General features: G+C 38.0%; 1 protein-coding gene across 2 annotated transcripts; it reads right to left on the reverse strand.

The window, feature by feature from the left end:
* Nucleotides 1-32: 32 nt before the first annotated feature.
* c1ql4b (complement component 1, q subcomponent-like 4b) lies at nucleotides 33-21243 on the reverse strand. 2 transcript variants are annotated; one of them, XM_077574330.1, is made up of 4 exons: nucleotides 21115-21243; nucleotides 20859-20961; nucleotides 19286-20465; nucleotides 33-3222 (listed from the first exon to the last, which is right to left on the reverse strand). In XM_077574330.1, the coding sequence occupies exons 3-4, from the start codon at nucleotides 19823-19825 to the stop codon at nucleotides 3043-3045; spliced, it is 720 nt and encodes a 239-aa protein (XP_077430456.1). In that variant the 5' UTR covers nucleotides 19826-20465; nucleotides 20859-20961; nucleotides 21115-21243; the 3' UTR covers nucleotides 33-3042. The 2 variants fall into 2 exon arrangements, with proteins under 2 accessions (XP_077430456.1, XP_077430455.1); XM_077574329.1 differs by having other exon boundaries at nucleotides 20859-21163.
* Between the last annotated feature and the right edge of the window lie 519 nt (nucleotides 21244-21762).

Raw genomic sequence — 21762 nt, forward strand, 5'->3', positions numbered from 1 at the left:
TCAATTTGTAATGTAGAAAAAAGGAAACCAGCTGTTTATATATTTTTTTATTATCACGTTTCATGTTGTTCAAGTGTTGAGAATGCCGCGTACAACCAAGCTTACAAAGTACAGTGACAACAAAGGACACACGCACACACACAGGTGACAGCGGCAGAAGACGCCGCTGGATGCGGCATGGCACGCAAAAAGGAATGTTTGTGTACCACCTTCCATCAGAACGGATTCACATCCACAGTCACGCTCTTAAGCCATCACTCACGGGGGCCGACAAGTTTCTGGCACACGTCAAGCGCTACAATGCATGTGTTTCAATGATACTTTTGTTTTAATAGTGATATATAATTATTTGGATACATTGGCATATTATATTTCTTGATGCAAATTTTCAATATGACATGCTTCTCTTATTCTGCTACTTTCATCCAGAACCTCTATTCCCCTTTCATCTTTTTATTTTTTATAGACACCAATGACATCCATATACATTCAAAAATCCAGTCCCTGGTTCGTGTTTTTTTGTTCCCGCAAATGTTGATTTCCTGGAGAATCCATGTCAGCTTTTCCGATTTGAGAACGGTTTCATGCATGGAGAGTGAAAGGGAAACAGAGCACGTAAGGCACAGAAACACATGTGTATGCTTGATACGTGTCAATCAGTCACCTGCATTTGAAAAACACCTTTACTGAAGTACATTCACAAGTAAAATGAATGAAATAGGTAGTCACTTTGCTTGATTTTGATGAGATACTCTTAGCGTAACATAAAGCAAAGAAAACGTAGGTTCTGTTCAAAGCTACAGTAGAACAACTACCTGTACAATAAATACCATTTTGAATCTTCAACTTTCTGCTTTGTACTGATTTTCGTATGAAACTTTTATACACAACTCGGGCCTCGATGGAGATGTGAGGTCATGTTACCCTCTCGTTGCTGAAATTGTGGAGAAGAAGGCACGCAAAACCATTCACAAACATATTCACTATAATGACCTGATAAAAACTGGAACGTCTTTTTTTGTTTGCGTTTTTGATGTTTCACTGACAGACAACAGTCTCAATCCAAACGATCCCTTCCGTGGTAACTGAAAAAAATATATATCCATGGCACCACTTTGTTCTCAGCTACATTCGCTGTGGAGAAAGGTCAAACTAAACGCAATCAACAGACACGGTGAGCATGTTGCATCATATTTATATTTTGCACAAAAACACAATATTTTGCTATGATTTCAATTCAGTTGGGGCATATTTTGATAACCAACCTTTCCCCAAAAATATTCAATATTGAATTCTCTTTTACTTTCTATTGGCTTGACAAGCTCTTACCTGTGTGATGATGTAGGTCAAACCGAAACTTCTACCTTAGATGGATTATAAATTTTCAGTCAGACACATTATCAGTTACAATATTTTATGGGTGTCAAGCGATTAAAATGGATTATTATTTTTATGACCTCAATAATAATGCATCGGATTTATATAGCGCTTTTCTAGACACTCAAAGACACTTTACAATGGAATGGATACATTATTCATGCACTCACACATTCACACCGTGGTAGCGGTAAGCTACTTAAGTAGCCACAGCTGCCCTGGGGCAAGCTGACGGAGGCGTGGCTGCCATTGTGCGCCTACGGCCCCTCCGACCACCACCAAACATTCGCACCTTCCATACACCAGTGTGAGTAGCACAATAGTTAACTCATGATTAATTAGTTTTATTTCATACTGGTTAACATAAAAGTGGAAAAAATGTTAAACTAATAGAAATATGGCTCATCGGTACAGAAAAAAATCAAAATAATTCATAAAATTGAGTCAAAATTAGTGCTGTCAAAGTTAAAAATTATCGCATTAATCATGTATTAATGCAGATTAATCACACGAATAATTTTGACCGCAGATTATCCTTTAGCTGACAGCGGGATGGTTACGTTAAAGGTAGCACAGGTTGTGTTTGAGCAAAAAACATAACTACATGCATTAAAGTAAAGCATTTAATAAATGTTTGCATATGACAGTGAGAATATTTGTTCATGTCAAAATATTTTTTCCATTTTTTAAATTAAATCAGAAAAATAGGAGGATGAGCGTGTGCAGTGGATAAATTTTTTTGAAGATGCCCTCATAACATAATTTTTTTTTTTTTTTTTTTTACAAATAACAGGTGCTCTTTAAATTTGGCAGGCAAAAATGTTGATAAAAAAGCCTTTTTAATTAAGTGATTAATCGTGATTAATCAAAATTCTAAGATGTGATTAATCTGATTAAAAAATGTAATCGTTTGACAGCTCTAGTTAAAAGGAAAAATATGTACTGTACTGTACTGTAAAAAAAGATTGTGATATTGATTTGTGTTGAGATCATTTTCTGCCACTAGATGGCATAATTCCATTTGTAAGACATTGGTGACAGATCAGTGCATTTTTCTTTTCATACTAAGAGCTATCTAATCTTTAACATGAAGTAACTTGTGAAATTCTGCACATTTTTAAAATTGTAAAATACAACTTGACCCCAGTCTCCACAAATATATGCGTTATTATAAAATGTATTACTGCTAAATTTTGAAGTGGACGTGTCTGCTGCGTTACAACTGGAATTTCCCCAGTATAGACTTTCCAAGTAAGGGGTCATTAATCGCGCGTTTAAAAAATTAGTGGTGGTAAAGGAACTTTAAATTAACTCAAAATGAACGCACTCATTTTGACACCCCTAATATATTTATACCCCTCCCCCCTTCCCCGCCCCCCACCAATGCTGAAAATGTGTCTGCATGACAATAACAGGCTGCTAACACACACTCTGATGGGTGGATGTCTTGTCTAAATTCATTTGTGTAATGTTCGTGTGTGTGTCTGAGCAAAAGTGAAAGACGCTGTTCATGGCACAGAATTACAACTAACCAGGTGTTTGTCTGAGGTAAATGTTAACTGATGAGAATACAATTATATATTCTTTTGCTAGAAACCCTCTTCAAAATTGGCAATGAAATCACAGCCTGTGAGACGCAGAAGGGCGATGACGGAGATTAGCGTGTCAGTCAGGGTAGATGAGGAAGCCGGAGAAGGTGCTGTATTTGTTGGTGTTGCCGCCGTGAACTTTGCCGCCGTCCAGTTGCACGCACACTTCGTCGCCGACGTCCAGGTGCAGGATGACACTGTTGGACGCGTAGTCGTAATTCTGGTCTGCATCTTGGGCGATGGCACTGGCCCTCACCTGATGAAATGGGGGAGGGGAGGTTAATAAAATCTTTGGGAAAAAAAAACTGATGAAAATGGTGCTCGCTTGTGGCGTCACGATAAACAGAAAAAAGTGTCTCAAACGACAAACTGTAAAACATTTATGTTTGAGTGTTTTCCAATTTCTACAGCAAGTGAACACCAGTCTGCTCCAAGGTAACAATGACATTTTAAATCTGTATCAGAATCTTGGTGTGGTTTCATCTCAGTTGAATTCCTGTCCTGTGTTTAAAAAAAATAAAATAAAAAAAACATTGGTTGAATCTTGTCACAGAAAAGTAGACTGTTCTGGACACACCAGCCACAACATTAGGTACACATGCACTGTAATTGAATGAGATCCAATGCAATGTTGTAAAAAAAAAAAAAAAATCTGCTTTTCCAAATACGATAATGCTCAAAATTGATTGAAGCTGTCCACTGTATTACTTTAGCAATGTATGGAATTATTTTTGAAACCTCCAAATTTAAGTGTACGTTTTGACGTTCCACTAAAAAAAGTGCTTAATTTTCACATGATTGAAATGCAGTAAACTGACGCAATTATAAAAATAACTGAACAATAGATGTTACTTTTTTTTTAATCATCCACAACCGATGGACATGTTCAAAATAAATAGATAAACCGAAACAAATCGATTTTTTTTCCCCAGTGAAGCAAATCTTTAAAAATAATAATAATAAATAAAACATGCCATCAGAATGTGCAATTTTAGAAGGTGTGTTTTTGTCAAGTCTGTTTTTTTATGACGCCACTAAAAATGTGTAGCAGTGACGTAAAATTAGGCCTCTTAATGAATAGATAGGTTACTTGAGCTAGGCCGTTGTGTCGCTGCCCTGGCTTGGCGTCTCCCTATCTACAGTATGTGCACTCTGGCACACTTATCTAGTTAAAACCAGTTAAGACCATTGGGTCACACATTATCACATGGTCTAGGCTGTGTCCCCCCTTCAAGACAGTATAAAAGTAGAAACCATTTGGACAGATTAGACCTTGAGTTCCGCATATTAAGAGAAAAAAGGCTCCACAGTTGTGTACTCAAGGCAGTTAAACTTAGAATATGCAGTTTTATGGTCGTTACGGTTAGTATAATATTGCGAGCATTAAAGGTAAAAGGACTAAGCAAGGGATCTCCTGAACCTTAAAACAAAGATTAAAAAACATGATGATAAACCCTAATCCAGAAATGCATTGCTCATGCACATGAGTTAACTGTGGTAAACTGACATAATTCCCCCCTCATCTCCTTGAAAATAATTGAATCCTATATGTTAATTGAACACATTTTAATCATGTGCAACCAATGTTCAAATTAACTCATTCACCGCCATTGACGGCTATAGACGTCAAAAATTCATTTGAACTATTTCTAATTTAACATTTTTTTCCCACTTTTGTTAACAAAAGTATAAAAACCTAGATTTTTTTTTGTATGAGAACACATAAAATTGTGATTAATCGTGAGTTAATTAGTCAGACAAGCCATGTGATTAATTACAATTACAAATTTTAATCGCCCGATGCCCCTAATTTTAATTTAGAATTTTTTCTTTAAAAAAAACATTATTAAAAATTAAAATGATTTTATTTATTTTTTTAAAGAAAGGGTTATTAAAAATTAGGGGCATCGGGCAATTAAAGTTTGTAATCGTAATTAATCACATGACTTGTCTGACTAGTTAACTCACGATTAATCACAAATTTTATATCTGTTCTAAAAAAATCTAGGTTTTCATACTCTTAACAAAAATGAAAAAAAATGTTAAACTAATAAAAGTAGTTCAAATGAATTTTTGACGTCTATAGCTGTCAATTGCAATGAATGAGTTACGTATATTGTTTTAAAAAATGGTTTTTCATGGGGCATAAAGGTCTTAAACTTTTTGTGGTGTCATTTATGAAGACCAGAGAAAGTCCATCCATCCATTTTCCACTCTGCTTATCCTGCTGAGGGTTGGTACCAATTCAATCGCAGGACAAATTAAGAATCAGGCAAAAGTTCCACATCATCCTTGAGTGGGACCTGAACCTTGTCCTCTCTGCACACCAGTCAGACAAGTGAACCACTACACCCTGTGTAAATAATTTTAAATAACTCATCAGCTGTAAGGCTTCATGCGCATGTTTACACAACTGCTAACAAATGGGATCTAATGATGTCTCCGCAAGCCAGGAACGCTCTCATTAGAGCTTACCTGAAGCCGCCGACGCAGCTGCTAAATGTATTGTCATGTTCATTCCTTCCTCTCGCATCCAGACACATTTCATCCAAGGATTTATCTGAACACATTTCAAGGAGGGAAAATTGTCACTGTGATGGCGGATAGGACAGCTGCATTCATTATGCTGATAGGCGGTCCTTATTTCATCCTACTCTGTAAGAAAATCTGTTTAGAATGAATTGGGTGAGGAACCAGCCAGCCAAGCACGCGATTAGGGGGGGGATAAATGCACATACATATTAATGACTGCAATTGTGATCCTAGGGCTGCTACTACTACTTTAGTCCTGTCTTCTGCGCCATTGTATGAACTAATTCTTGAAAATTGGTAAATGAGAAACTATGACACAAGTCTGGCAAGTGAACTACTACACATCCATTCACATGCAAACAATGAAAATACATAATATAGAGTAGGCTATATACTATATAGTAATGTAAAGTACTTATTTCCAACAGTTGATATCACCATTTAAAACAACTAGTTTTGTATGGTATGTAATTAGAGTACAAGTGTATTGCTATAGCGTAATATAGTCAATATAGTCGACCTCCTTTTAAATCATTCCTTACCAACTGCTCGTGGTATCTTGCTGTCAAAAAATGGGAGCCTACCATAAAACATTACTTTGAGGAAACAAAAAGAAGACTCCAATGAAGCTGTTTGTCACTTCCAGATGTCGTCGAAATTGAAGTTGGGTTAACATCAAAATGTTCACGCAAAACCATATGTAATCTGAACAAAAAGTCCACAATAGCTTAACGCTAACATATAATGCCAACACCATAGACAGGCTAACCAAAATGACCTTAGATGTTACGGTAGGTATGAACCTTCAAACAACTGCTACTTTGGCAAGAAATTTGGAAAAACATCTGCACAAGAAATGGGAGCACAAAACATCAAGAAGAAGCAAAATATGCGAAATTCGCAAGGATCGACTGCAATGTATTTAACAAAAAAAAAAAAAAACAAGGCTGCCAAAAAGACTAGTGCAGTAGTGACAAATAATAAACAATAAATGTATGCTGTTTTATAGGCTGTACACTGACTATATTTCATTTTCAGTCAGTGTCATTTATTTAGTGCTGTCCAATGAAAAGATATAATTACATATGTACTTAAATATATACTTTTGTGGGATACTGTAGGCCTACATAAGTAAAATACATACTGTATACCTAAAAAAAGAAAGAAAGAAACCATTTTCTCACTGTAGGTTTGTTTTTGAAACAAATTGAATCTAACCAAATGATTTTTATCACGATTTCACAAACAACACAAAAAAGTCCTTATTGCCGTTGTCTGCCATGTTTGTTGTTGTCTGTTGACATTTTGCGGTAATTAGTCCCTGAACCCCAAAAGTGTTTTTCATCGCACATTTTCTCATCTTAAGTCAAGAATGTCAAACGTCCCGTTTTTCTGTAATGCAGAGAAAGGCTCCAGCAGTCATTAAGTTTTTTCCGACTTCCATTTGATTACAAAGAAAACTCAAATCAGTCCTCCATTTAATGATTAGCTTCCTCTTCTCATTTCATCATTTTAACCCATTACACAATCAATTTCTCTGTGGAGAGAATTGCTCCATTTCAAAGACGTGAGTAATTTCATTCTCCGTAGCACGACAGAAACAAATCGATACATCCCCTTTGCTTTCATTCAACGCACACCACCACACTAATTGTTGCCTGTTCGTCCACATCTCACCCACCCCCCCATCATCCCTCACCCGTTCGCACCGCCGTCGCTCCCTCTTCATTCCGGGCCCATCTATCCATCTTTTTGTGTCCTTACACTTCAGTGGGATGCCGGTCACGCACACATTTTCTCTCCTCACCATGGCGGTGTTGGCGGGAGCAGCGACTAAGCATGTCCCTGTCCGGTCTAAATCGGATTGATTAACGGCGTGCTGCTGTGGCAGGTCTCCTGGGGACCACAGCATCCCCCCCCCACGCCCCCACCCCCCTACCCACCTCCCACACACACAACCCACTCCTCCCTACATCCAGATGCACCAGGGTAGGCTATACACACTTGCAGGCTTCGGTAATTGGTAGTCGGACAGCCATGGCAGCTCAGCGCCTAATAGGTCCAACCCCTCAATAACGCTACACAATCACAATAAATGTGGGATAGGCTGCAATGGTCAAATGGACCCATGAAATACTAGCAGGAGGTACAAAAAAAAAAAAAAAAAAAAAAAAGGCATTCCACATCGTTCTGCAGGAATCGCTCTCATTCCATCCGTCTTTACAATGAAGTGTGCTGCAGAACATATGGGATAGCTTTTCTTTTTTTTTTACCATTTTATTGGGGAGACTGTTTTGCTAGGAAGGGACAGAACAATTCCCCGAAGTAGGACTAATGGGTTTTTGGAGAAGTATAGAAGGAAAGAGATTCTGACATCTTGTACATCCAACATCTGTCTCCATGGTTGAATGGTACAACTCCCCTGATGCTTTTCTCAGCTGAGTTGCAGGCTGACAGGCGGCTGGAATATGCTGCAAATAAAGACTATGCCATTTCAATTTGAGCTTTTTTCTTCCGTGCGTTGACATGTAGACCAATTGTGTTTTAAAATATTATTTTTGTTCACATACATTGTTAGAGGGAAATGCTCTGAGACATGTTCTTGCTGTAATATTTGAGCTAAAGTCATTTTTTTTCTCTTTATCGAATGGTCATCTCTTCTCTTAGGTGCAAATGACAAGAATAACACAACAAAATTGTAAGGTTGTGATATGACTAAAAGTACACTGTTAAAATGTCTCTTCAATAAATAAATACATTGAGAGAAGCGACAGAGAATTGTTGGATCCAAATTAAATTGCTAATAAAAATTTTAATGCTCTACATCAGGAGTCACCGCCCTTTTTGAAACTGAGAAGGTACCTTTAATTAATTATGTTATTATTAATAACTAATGATCAATGATTTGCCCCAATAATTTAACAAGGTAAGAAACAGAATATCAATATGCAACCATTTATTGATATCCTTCGCTGCAATTGTTTACATTCTCAAAAGATCATTTCTACAGCATTCCTAGGAAATCACAATGTCGCATCACTGGCAAGCTACTTTTGGAACAGCAGCAAGTAAAATGAATAAAATAAAGCATTTCGTTAAGATTGTTCAAGCATATCTAATGAAGTGACTGGTGATTATATGTTTGAAATACTGTAGTTTTTTCAAAAACACTGCTTTTGGTAATGAACATATTTTAATTATAAATAATGAATTCAAATCTATTGGTTTCTATTTAAAAAAAAAAATCTATCTTTCAATTTTAATGCATAAAAAAGTGCTAGTCTGAATGGTCATTATCTAACTGTCATGCCAAGCAATGATATTAATGGCGACTTATTAAAATGGCCTTTTAAAAAATGAACATCATCTAATTACATTAGCTAGCCTAAAAGGACACCTTGTTATTAATGGCTTTTTATGGTTGACTTTCTTAGCGACAACACGCGTGTTAGCCATCGTCGCCTCGGTCAGTGGAGCTGCTGACATTTAATGTGTTTTTGTCCCCTCAACTTTTATGGTTAATTCATGGCCATCCATTTATAATCATTTTCATATAGTATTTGTTGGTAGTAACTGTGATGGGTTTTACTGCATCTAAATTAAGATATTTTCAAGTGTTATATAATGTACAGTACATGCTTTTTAGGGTTAAAGGTCACGATTTAGTTTAGACCTTTTACAATGTTCATTCACGTGTGGAGTAAGCTGACCTCTGAAGACTTTTTCTCAAATTTTTGCAGTTGTTTCCACTTATTAAGCCAATTGGATGCTTTTTTTTTCCCCCCATACCACTTCTGCAACATTTCCAGCAGAGATTTGTGAGCCTGTGTGCAGCACGGATGAATCTAAGCCTCTGCTGTCACTTACAATGACGGTGAAAGTGCTTGTTTCCTGAAAGTGGGCAGGAGGTGCTGAGACTTTGGGAGTGAGAACAAGTGAGGAAAGGAAAATCAGGATTATTGTCAACAACGGAGTGATAGTGACAAGGAAGTGGATTTCTGTCGGTGGGTCTAAAGTTGTTGCGCTTGATCTTTCGCCGCCGGGAAGAAGGGGCACCCCGAGGGACAATAGAGAAGATTACACTCCCTCCACGTTTCATGTAAGAGGAGAGTGGATGGATGGTTAACTCACAATGGCATTTACACCAGTGGTGTGCAAAGTGGATGCCCGTGGCGACTGGATGATTTTGATGCCCGCGAAAAACAATTTGTCAACAGGTGGGGAGGTGCAGATTGAAATGTTCCCCCCTCAATCTCAACCGGATTTGCACCCGCTGCATTATGATAACCGTTACCTGATTACTAATAAATAAGTGTCCTGGCATTGAACAATAAACTATATTCTTGCATAGACTCCAGTTAGCATTTAGCCTAGCTCGTGCGTTAGCTTAGCACAAGCTCACAAGATGTGTAGGGCAAGCCTCTATGCCACCATGTGACATTATATTTACTACTATATAGTGTGTTTATCTGTTGTTTATCATATGCTAACGCTGATCATGCTATTAGATGACACTAATCTGTGCATCTAACAAGACTGAAGCTAGCCTACTTAGCATTTTTGCCAGCCACTTTGTTTGACAAAAAAAGCTGGGTGGTGGGTGGAGAAATTAAGTATGAGAGCAGTATTGTTTAAAATCATGTAACTAAACGTGGAATTTTGGAAAACATGTTAGCGGACTTCCTGTCTATGCAGCGATAAATAGCATAACAATGAGCTGATGATTACATTTACTGGTTTGAAGCCGGAACTTGCTGAAATGCTATTTTCTTTATGTCTGGTGTCTTTGGACAGAAGTTGGATATGTAGATTTGAAAAAAAAAAACAACTACATATTGGATATTGTTATCTTTGGTAGTTCTCAAAGACATCTTATGCAAAATGAAAGACTTTGTTTAAAGTTGCGACAGTTGACTTGTTCTGGTGTCCCCTTTCGCTATTTGCAGTATCTGTTTATATCAGAATACGTTAAAACTTGGATTTCCTTCACGAGGCTGAGAAGAAGGCCCACAAGGAATGATATTTTCTTCACTTTTTTGTTGTTTCACAGTGCTTCTTAATCCTCCGGTAATAAAACTGACAGGATTGGTTCACTGTGATGTACGGACCTTTCACAGCGGAGCAAGGCCATTGAGACGGCGGTCTCTTAAACTCACCACAGGGATTGTTGTTGAGGGTGAACTGGAAGAGAAGGGCAATTTGATTTTTTTTCTCCATTTGGTTAAAGGTGCCATGTTCTTCTTGCCTCTATCTACATGTACCAGTCAGAGGTTTCCTGTTTCCATTATGCAGGTTGACAAGGAGCCTTTCCTGCACTCTCTAATTGGCATATAAATGCTAATATTTTTCCCTGACACTCAAGACCCTTGGTGTCAAGATGCTGATTAGAAAGTCTCTAATTGGTTGGAGTTGGACATCTTTGAGGGTAAAGGAGAAAATTAATCAGATGAAAAGGAAAAGGACAGCACTTGAGTTATAATAAATGTACTATTATTTTATACTACACTGTTTTTGCTCTGCTATATACATTTATTAGAGCACCAGCATAGTTAAGTGCTTCATTGCGGACTCTTTCAATTGTAGCGAGCTATTGACGTTTTACCATTTTGAACAGAGGAATTGAATGAGGAATTAATTTTTTTTTTTTTTTTTACAATTTTAGACCTACATTTCTGAAAAGCCAATTAAGCAAGCAATTTATACAGCGTAATGTTCTCACACTAATACTAACATTTCTGTCATGGACACAAATACATAACTATGGTTTGACATGTTAATCAAGAAAAAATAATGAGCTATTGATTAAATGAGGACAATTTAGTCATAACAATAATTATATAATAACATATATAAAACATCATTTTATATTTTGGTCATTACAAGTGCTGTTAATAAGCCCTATATATATATATATATATATATATAAAAAGTGAAAAAAGACTGATATACAGTATGTTGTGTTAAGAAATAAATGTACTGTAGAATATAAGTTATTTTCATTATATTGTGTATTTTGACAAAACGCCATAATGAGTCAGACCGTTTCTCAATGTATATATCAAATCTTCTAAATGTATAGTTGATTAGAATGTTCTATAGATTAATCCTTTATAAAAGGCAAGGGTAATTTACAGACAAAAAAAAAAACTATTCAAAACAACAAAAGATTGTAAAAGCTTTTGTCTGTCAATGCACGTCACTGGCATAGATAGACGAACAAAATACGGTAGATTTATTGTATACCAAATTCCAAAGCAATTTAATAAAAGTGAATAATTTCCAGTTGCACAACTAATGTCAGCTTGGTTGGGGATCACTGTCTTCGACACTGTAATTAGTAGCCAGCACCTTTCACATATCGCACCTTTTTGGTGTGAGCATCTGGTCCTACATATAATTACACGTACACTTACACTGATCATCCAGGTACATCAGCACAATCTAATCACATCCAATTGGAGAACTGTAGCAATTAATTTTATCATCTTGGTCGACCTGAAACAATATGATATATGATATATGATATATGAGCACAGTTATGTAAGCTTACTTAGCAACATAACAAAGACAAAATGAAGCTCCTAGTATGATGCAGCGCAGTTTTACATTACAATTAGCTCAATTTATTAAGAAAATTAACAAGCAATCAGAGGTGGGTATCAATGAGCTACATCTATTTGCATTTATTTTTACTTTGGTGACTTTTGACTCCATTTGACCAATCACCAGAGCCAGGAAGTCACATGTGTGCACACAGAACGAAAGTTTTCAAAGTGACTTATTTACATGAACCATGAATAAATGAATAAAATGGATGGCTGGACTATGAAAAAGAATAACTACTATGTTATGTACTGTCATTTGTGTGTGCCTAAAATGTCGGCCTTTCAGCCTACAAGAACTCCACTTGTTACTTGAGAAAAGATGTTGAGTTTTTTTTTTTATGTAATCTCTTGTTCTATTTCACGAACGTAAACAAAGAAACAATTTCTAGTGACTGAAAACTTTATGTGATTTTATACATGTTTATTTTATTATTGTTTTAGTTAGAGTGATATTTTTGGGTATTATCTGAAGTCACACACTCCTATTTTATATTTTTCTCTATAGACATTCTTGCCTATTCATGTTACACATTATGTACTAATTACTTGAGTATTTTTTTGTCTCTGAGTACGTTGAAGTAAGTCATTAATTGGTGGACTACTTTTTATTTTTACTTGAGATATATTATTGAAAATTAACAGTACTCTTACTCAAGTTCAATTTTTGGCTACTCAACCCACATCAGGAAATGAATTGCCATTTTTAAATGTATATTTTCATATTTTAGATATAGTAAAGGTGTGTTTCTCCAAATAAAATATCTTAATTTCAGCAATATTGATAATTTTTTATTTCAACAATTGTGAAAAACCATGTAAAAAAAACAAAAAACACCACAGCTCATTATGTTCTTTTTCTTCTTCTTTTTTCTTCTTCTCATTGAAATGGTTTCAGCAGGTAGTGCATTTCATTTTGCATTAATTATTAAATTCTTAACGACCAATTAACAGCTTGTAAAACTGTGCGTTATTGTACTATTTTTCTATTTACTTCCCATCTCTTTTATTCAAAGAAACTGTTACGCCCCCTGATAACGTACAGTGGAAATCATTAAAATGTTGTTTCTTTTGCCATAGCAGTTATCATCGACTTTTGAAGGCAACTCTTTACATACAGGGCCCGGAAATAATGAGTCTTTAAAAAAAAAAAGGCACCTGCAGCAGACACGGCACATATATTATCCTCACCCACTCACCCAATCTTTTCCTTTTCCTCCAACTTTTGCACCTTGCGTTGTTAAGGCCGAGTCTCCGCGGAGCGCGTGTCAGAGCATTTTGTTGGCTTTAATAAGGCCGCTGCCTTATTAAAGGCAAGGTTTATCCAGCAGTCTCCTTGTGCTGTACATGTTTGATTCAACCTGTTGCCACAGTCACATAATGAGGTCACTCAATGTCAACAGCAGAGATGCATTTTTGGGCAAAATATAGAAATGTTCTGACTGGTGATGTCATCGCGCATGGTTGCTACCGGGCAGCCAAATGGCCGACCTTGTGCGCTTCTTTCGGACCAGCTATAAATATTCTTATTATCGCTCCAAGCTCATCAGTGTAAAGGGCAAAGTACAACTGGATGGTGAATTATATATCAATTGAAAAGGTCGTCTTCCTCAACACCTTTCTGAATCTTGAATTATGGGAGACAAGGAGAGAGGAGAATTTCTTCCACTTGAGATCTGAAAAGTCAACTTGCACATGGCAATACTTTCGTCATCAGTTTGTGATTGTTTCATGCATCTCTCCGGTGTGTTTGCGCTCTTCTTCTTTGCCCAGTCTCATGTGGAAATCCATCCATCTCTACCTTGGCTCACCTGTCTGACTGCCGCCTGTCTCTGCAGGTGTCCCTCCCTCGCCCGTGTCTTACTCTTGTCCCCCACTGACAACACAGTAATCATCACCGATCTGATGCTGTTAAAACATGCACATGATTATAGTCCTATGAAATATTGATTATATTGTTAGGATAATTTGCGCGGGAACATGACAAGCCTAAATTTCAACTAATGACAAAGGTTATGACTGTAGTTGAATTGTATTACGTGAGGGACAATTAGTCGTTAGGGTTTTAGAGGGATATATTTTTGTTAGTGGTGATTTTGCCTTTTGCTGAAGGGGCAAGTGTGTTACTGCCCTACTTAATCCAACAGATGGTGCTGTGGTGCTTTAAAAAATATATTTCAGCAGAGTTGAAAGTACAAATTTAGACTAAATTGTTTACTTGTTAACGTCACAGCCATTTAAAAGCATTCTATCTATTTCAAGACCGACAGGACAGTGTGTTCAATGATTACATATTCACCAAATCTACCAAATGAAATAATAGACGCTATACTTTAACCATGAAAAAAAATTACATTTTGCCTTTTTACGTTCTTTTATGATCAGCAGTAGAACAAAGGCAACTTTAAGAAAATGCAGCTGTTTCTCCCATTGGATTAAAATGGTGGATTGCTGCCATCTACTGGTGGTTGTGCATAATAAAAGTTGTTTCTGATATTGAAATTTAGTTAGGCGCTGAAAAACAGAATTGACAAATATTCTAGTCAATGGTAATGAATGAGTTATAATGTTTGTACCTTAACTTGCAGTTGAATTCGTTAGATGACCAACCTCATGATCCAAGTTCCTCATTTTCCTAATTAAGGTTATTGAAATGCCATTAATCTGGACCAGCACCCCCCAAAAACACAATTTCTATTTGTGTTTTAATAAGAACAATAGCACAGTATTATATAAAAACAATAAACAAAAAATAAATCTAAAGAAACAGTGCTATGAAAATTATTGTAATTAATTACTTAAATTAGTATCTGTGTGTTCCTATGTGCCGTTTGGTATTGTTAGAATCTGGAATTGATTGTGTGTGAGCCTGGATCTGATACAGCAGTGTTCTCATTTTGTATTTGTGTGTTTGACGGTTTGTTTTGTTCAATAAACAAAGAATACATCGGGGAATGCGGCTGTCCTTGCCCACGTACAAGGGCATTATCGTACTTGACTTGCTAAAAACTGTTCTCACTTCACTGGAACGGCTCTCAACACAAAGAAAAAAAATCAACCGAGCATAATGAGCAATGCGGCATTGTGTCTCAAGTTTGAACGCCTGGATATATTTTTGTGTGTGACAATAACGAGTGAAAATACCTCGGCAAGATGCTTCCCCCCCCCCCAAAAAAAAACTTTATAGCTGTAATTATTTTGCGCAGATGGAGGCACCAGCCACGAAGGTAAATTTGCGTGGAGATTAATTTTTACCATTGACACAGAATATTCAGCTCATCGTTTTTTTGGTATTACATCATTCATGGCTCTAAGACCTTTGGAAAAAGAATTTGGCGCAGATGATGTAACCACAGTCGTTTGCTTTGTGAAGTATTAAAGGCTTTTTGTCTCGTCGGGGGTTCGGCGTGAGAGCAGACTTCGATGAAGATGTCTGGCGGTGGTGCCATATTTCCATTGAGCTACCATTTTAATCAATGACAACACATTTTATTTATTTATTTATTTAGCATATTCAATTAGCAAATGAACAAATGGTGGGTTGTTGTGAGTGAGTTGTGTTGATAATGGAATTACAATATTTAAAGTAAAACACCAAACGACGCAGTGTTTGGTAATGTAAGCACATGCCTTTTTTTCCCCACCATCTGACAGTGATGTGATGATGTAAAAGATAGAGACAAGAATGACAAAATTGTAGAAGGTAGAAATTGTACTCATTTTGTGGTGTTTAATTACTTAGTGAATGCCAAAAGCTGCTTGGCTCTTTATTTAGTCAGAGGAAAGCCAGGATGTCACTACTAAAAATGTATTTAACCTCTCTAATAATCTCATTGGTAAGATCAAATCTCAGAGGTACAAAATGCCAATTTGAGAAAACCCACGATATTAACATCAGTACAAGATAAAAAAAAAAATACGTTGTAACGATTGTGTCCGCTAAGTTGAACAAGTTTTCAAGGTTGCCTTTTTGACCTCACATGTTCACAAAAATAGACAGTAAAATGGGAGGCAAAGATCAGCGCTGAATTGGGTTAAATAATTTAGCTGATGGAAAAGATAATTAATGGGGAAAGAGTCAATAGGCAGTGTGGGCTGTAAAAGGGTATGTGTAAGGAGGGGCACAGGTTGAGTGGAGAAGATCTCATCTAAAGGCTATGAAAGATTTAACAGCAGAAGACGAGAGGAATGACAATTTGAAGTCTCCTAATTTTATGTGGAATTGAACTGCCTTCACTCTTTACATTGTGCTTTATAGACATCTTGTCACATCTATGAAAAAGAGAGTTCTTATTTTGTATTATTATTATTTTTACCGGCTTTATTGCTCACATAAATCCTGCTCTATAAAAATGCACGTTTTCATCTGAAAAACCAAACTGAAGCAGGCATTGCTTCCAGTGGAGCGTCAAAACAAAATACTGTTACCAAGTGATGAAGCACTGCTGATAGTGATCTAGACCTTTTTGCTGCATGACCTTGCGAAGTTCACCACCCTGCTTTCACTGGTGTGAACGCCTCAAGGAGCTTCGCCATACGTATCAGACCTCAACTAGAAACTTGCATCATTCTGCTGTCCATTGATAAACTGGAAGACAATCAGTTTATGGCCAATGTTAGCTACTCTTATGCTAACATGGAACTTGAGAACTAACAGGTCATTTAAGCCGCATTTTAGCACGCTACAGAAAGGGAACAAAAATAGATGCAGACGCAAAATGTTTCACCCAAAAAATTGTGAATAGGTGATGTGGTGATCAGTTTATCATGCTACAAAATCTCCAACAGGCTATCATCTGGTGGCTAACGCTAGCTACTATTCTGCTAACATGGAACCTTACGCCCAATTCACACTGACTGCGGAACAGCCATGGTGCGTTTTCCGTACGGCTGCAATTCACACCGCGTGCGTTGCGTGAGCTGCCCGTGTCCGGAAATCTGCACCCGCCAGACCACAAAATAATTTGCAAGTAGGTGAATCGGCCATAGTTTATCGTGCTACCAAAGCACACTTTTTGTTGAACAAAATGATGATATATTGGCTACTGTAGGAACTATAAATCATCATACATAAATCCTATGACATGGGCTTGATTTTTAATCATGTTTGCGTCTGCGCGAGTCAAATAAATTGGGCATTTTCACTCTTTGTCCAGTGGGGGGCGGTATTGCATCTTTATGCTTGTTTGCAAAACCAACAAACGGCCCCACATGGAATGCAAATGCAAGAACTGGCCAAAGCAACAATGTTTTTCATATTCAGCACACAAGGGTGAGATTCCAATAAACAAAGTACAACATGATGAGAGTTTAGTAATGGCTGAACCACTTATTAATAACCCTGTGACAATATCACAAAAATATAAAAATATAACAAAACAACCCAACTTTGAGTAGATCGGTAGACCGACCATCATCCTTTGAGGAAATAGATGCAGCACCAAAGGACGTAGTTCACTAAGTAAGTAAGTGACCACAAAGAGATTTTTCCTAATTTATCATCATCGAAAAGCTTTAGGTTTTACAAATCAGGAAAAATATTCCGCAAAAGATGGAGCATAAAAAAAAATCTGTTCAAAATTCTACACCAATAGTATCCAAAACACATTTAATGAACAGCTGTTTTAAATTGTAAAAAAAAAAAAAAAGGTCTACTTCACAATGTATGCAAACAGTGAAACAGTCACTACGCTCATTTCTTTTGCCTCCTTTTCTTGTTCAAGTACGTAAATCAGTAGAGCGGTGAGCAAGAAACCATCAGCCTGGCAGCTGCTGTCAGATGTTTCACCAAGTAAATTATATACTGAGCCATCAAACACAGCCATAGTTTGATTTGGCCTGCTGCGATGCAAAGTATATATTTTTTATTCTCTTTTTTTTTGGTAATCCCCAGGATGTCAGTTTTCTATTCGCCAGCACACATGTCAGAATCAGAGCTCCTCAACAGAGTGAGGGTTGAGCTACTCCAAGCTTGTCACAGATTTCCAGATGGAAGCGTTCAAGGCTTTTTGCTAGACATTTGTAGGCTACTTGTTTATTTATTAGCGTTGAAGTCGCAGTTCCTCAGAGGCCAGTTGCCAGCTGTTGCATGCCGGCTTTGTTCCACCAAGACGTGAAAAATTGTTATCCCCGTGATCGCCTGCCTGTCAATCTCAGCTCTACTCTCCTTGCTTGCGATCTGTATAATTAATTGTACTTTTTGTATTCCAAGAATTTTTAAGCAGCTTTGCTTCCCACTTCAGGTTGATTCAATGTTATTTTTTAAAATGGCAATTCACAAAAAAAAAAAAAAAGTGTCTCTCGGCACATGAAGCAGCTCCACACATTAAAGAAAGCCAAGTGAACTTCACTTGATCCTATCTGAAAATCATATGAAGGTCTAATACATAAAATGCCCCCCCCCCCAAAAAAAAAAATGACAGATCACCTCCCAATGTAGCATTTTTCCTTAAAATTGCAGGAAATTAATAGCAATTTTCTATTCTTCTATGTTCTAGTTCCTGGTCATAAAACGGCAACAAGAGGGCCATCGCAAGTACTTTGAAATAAGGCTGGGTATCGGCCTGATTTCGGTATCTAGTATCGGTACTCATCCATCCTTAGAAATTGCTACACATTTTCAGCCAAAAACAAATACATTTAGAAAGAAACATGAGGTTGGCACACTTGATTTGCTTTAGTGGGCCACATAAAATGATGAGGTTGGTCAAATGTGGCACCTGGGTAATGTTTTAGATTGATTAGTGACCAATCAAGGGTGTAGTCAGCTTTTTGCCTTTTGCTCAGCTGTGATTGGCTCCACCTTCCCTGCAAGCATCAATAGGATAATGGAAACACATTTCATTTCCGATCATATTTGTTTGTTTTTTTTTTAAAGTCAATCGATTGACATCCTTGAAATATAGCCCTGAGATACGTGACTTCTGTGTTAAATATTCTACAATGGATTCACAAATTCTAAAGGGGTTAGATGGCGGTATCATCAAAATGCAGTTTGTATCCTGTAAGCTAGTGACTAACATTTTTTTTTGTATCTGGATTGTGATTGAATAAAACAACCTGCTCCTCCCTCCCAACCAGCCAATCATCTGCCAGCTGAGCGTTGATATCGAGCCAACCAAGTCGCATCGATGTAGACACCAAAACAAACAAGGAGCAGGACATTTGGCGGTCAAACACACTCACCTGTCCGTTCTTCTTGAGGTCAGCCCACATGCTTGTCCCATCCCCTCCTCTCATCAGAACGTGGTAGGTGAAGTAGTAGATGCCAGGCAGAGGGCAGGTGAACTTGCCCGTACTGGGCTCATAGTAGTTCCCCACATTGGTCACCACGTCATCAAACTTCAGTACCTCGCTCCCTTCGTGTTGTTTCCGCAGGCCGGCGTAGAATGCAATCTTGGGGGTGTACAAGGAAGGGCCGTAACCACCAGGCCCGGGCCCCGGTGGCCCAGGTGGGCCGGGCTTCCCGGGCTCTCCGGAGGGCCCCTTAGGGCCCGGGGGACCAGGAAGTCCTGGGTTTCCTCTGAAACCCTGTTTGCCCCTACGGTTTGCCAAGTCTGGGGGCTGAGGGGAGGAGCCTGTCAGCTCTCCTTGAGGGGGGGTAAAAGTGTCGCACACCATCTTGCAGCTGCCCAGCATCTCGTAATGTGTGCCCCCACCTCCAGACGCGCCCCCTTTGGTGGTGTGGACCAATAGGGGGATGGCCACCAGCAGGACCAGGACCATGGCCACGCCGACTCCAGCCCCGATCACGCGCTTCTTGCGGCTGAGGCGGGAGGCGGCCAGCGTGAGGAAGTCCTCCTCCCCCTTGGCTGGAATGGTTGTGCCGGCCAGACTGAACTCGGGGTGGAACGTCACCAAAGGGAGATTGCAAGCGTGTGTGCTTGTGTGCGGGACTGGTAGTATACGGGCGGATTGTTGCTCGTGTCAGTACATTTGCCGTCAATCTTTTCCTCTTTATAAGACAATGTAAACACTCTCAACTTCTGCACTGACAAGACTTCCTGAATGGTTGCCGTTTTGTTTCAGGCCACAATGCTCTCGTATGTTGAGGCTGAGAAAGCTGTCAGGTGGGGTCTACAGTATTCCCACTGGGGTTCATCTCACCCAGCACATTTGGGGGATGGCGCTCACTCGGCTGTCCACTGGAAACTGGCAAATACGTGCTCGTTTATTCCACCCAAATTCTTTTCTTTTTAGTTTGACGGGTTGCCAGATCGATCTAGTATGTCGTCCTCTAATTTTCCATTTTAAATGTGAATCTCTTACAGGTCAGAAACACCCAGATTTTGAGTAACAAGGCAGTGCATGAGGGAAAAAATTTAAAGCCATTTTTGGACATCACAGCTCAGTCTTTCTTTACGATCTGCAGAGAGAAACATTTTATACGCACATTATTAATACTAAGCAATTAAAGTAAATACTCATCTTTAATTCAAAGTGGTACATAGATTATATATCGTATAAACAATATATTTCTCTGATGTATTTTTTATTGATTACTTATATTTCAAATTAAAAACATTAATCTCAATATTATTCACATAGGCCACCAGTGTATCTATATAGGCTATATTTATACTTTGGGGGCTTTCATTCACTTCACATTCCACAAACTCATCTTGGAAAATCTCTAAATGAAAAGAGCGAGACGAAGTAATTTAAAAACAAAGTAGTTATGCAATTTATTTCAAGTTAGTCTCATTTGAATCATGCGCTACAACAAAAGTAAATTAGCATTGTTATATTACCAACTCACCGTGGGTGCTTGTTAGTTTGTTTCCTCATGCTGCAGGAATAAAAACCTCCCAATAACGAGTCCGACTGAAGTTGACCTGCGATGTAAACTTTTTCTCTCCCAACTATTAAAAAAAAAAACACAACAAAAAGAAAGACAGCGGAAATAATTAGAAGAGTGTCACTTCAAGCCACCAAGTCGCGACTGCTTTTCATTTTAAAGTTGACGAGACTTCCGCCGCCGAGCGAGCTTGCGGTGCGAGCAACAGTTTCCTCACTTGTTGTATTTTGTGCGCCGCTCCTCTTTCCTCATCACAATCCGACTACGACTACCTCCCTTCTTCCATCGTACCTCCCTTCTCCGCCATCACTCACACGCGCGCGCGCGCGCGCGGGCACTTGCACGCGCATACAATCACATGTGACCTTTTCCGGATTCCGGCAAGTTTAATTAGAGTTCGTCTTGACAAATAATTATGTAAAATAATACTGACAAAAATGCAGATGCTTTGATATCACTCGCAATGTTTGATATCAATCTCTGTGTCTTTTTTTCTTCTTCCCATTTTCAATTGGCTACCAGTGTAGGGGGAGAAAGTAATTTTCTTGTGGGGGGGTTAAAACAAAAAAATTGCATACTTTAAATGAATCGATTTTCAGGTTGTGATTTTTTTTTTTAATGTGCCACAGGGCTGAGGTTGATTAGAATATTTACATGACCTGGAAGTTTGATATCGAGTATTAGTATATGTGCAAATTGTTCTTACTGCCCCAATGAACAAAACATCACCTACTTTTTATTTTCTGACTTCAGATTTCCAATCACAAATGGAAAAAAGAAAAAGACAAATGCACAGGTTGATAATCATCATGATATTATCATGTTTCCTCACTGGATCCTGTCCTATAGCCAACATTGATGCACA

This window comes from Vanacampus margaritifer, chromosome 8, assembly GCF_051991255.1.
Source record: "Vanacampus margaritifer isolate UIUO_Vmar chromosome 8, RoL_Vmar_1.0, whole genome shotgun sequence".
In the NCBI taxonomy this organism is placed as follows: Eukaryota; Metazoa; Chordata; class Actinopteri; order Syngnathiformes; family Syngnathidae; genus Vanacampus; species Vanacampus margaritifer.

Excerpts from the sequence above, each read along its gene's own strand:
- c1ql4b (XM_077574330.1), bottom strand. The coding sequence starts at position 19,825 with ATGGTCCTGGTCCTGCTGGTGGCCATCCCCCTATTGGTCCACACCACC. Across the intron at positions 3,223-19,285 it reads ACCTCAAGAAGAACGGACAG|GTGAGGGCCAGTGCCATCGC; the intron begins GTGAGTGTGTTT and ends CCATTTCATCAG.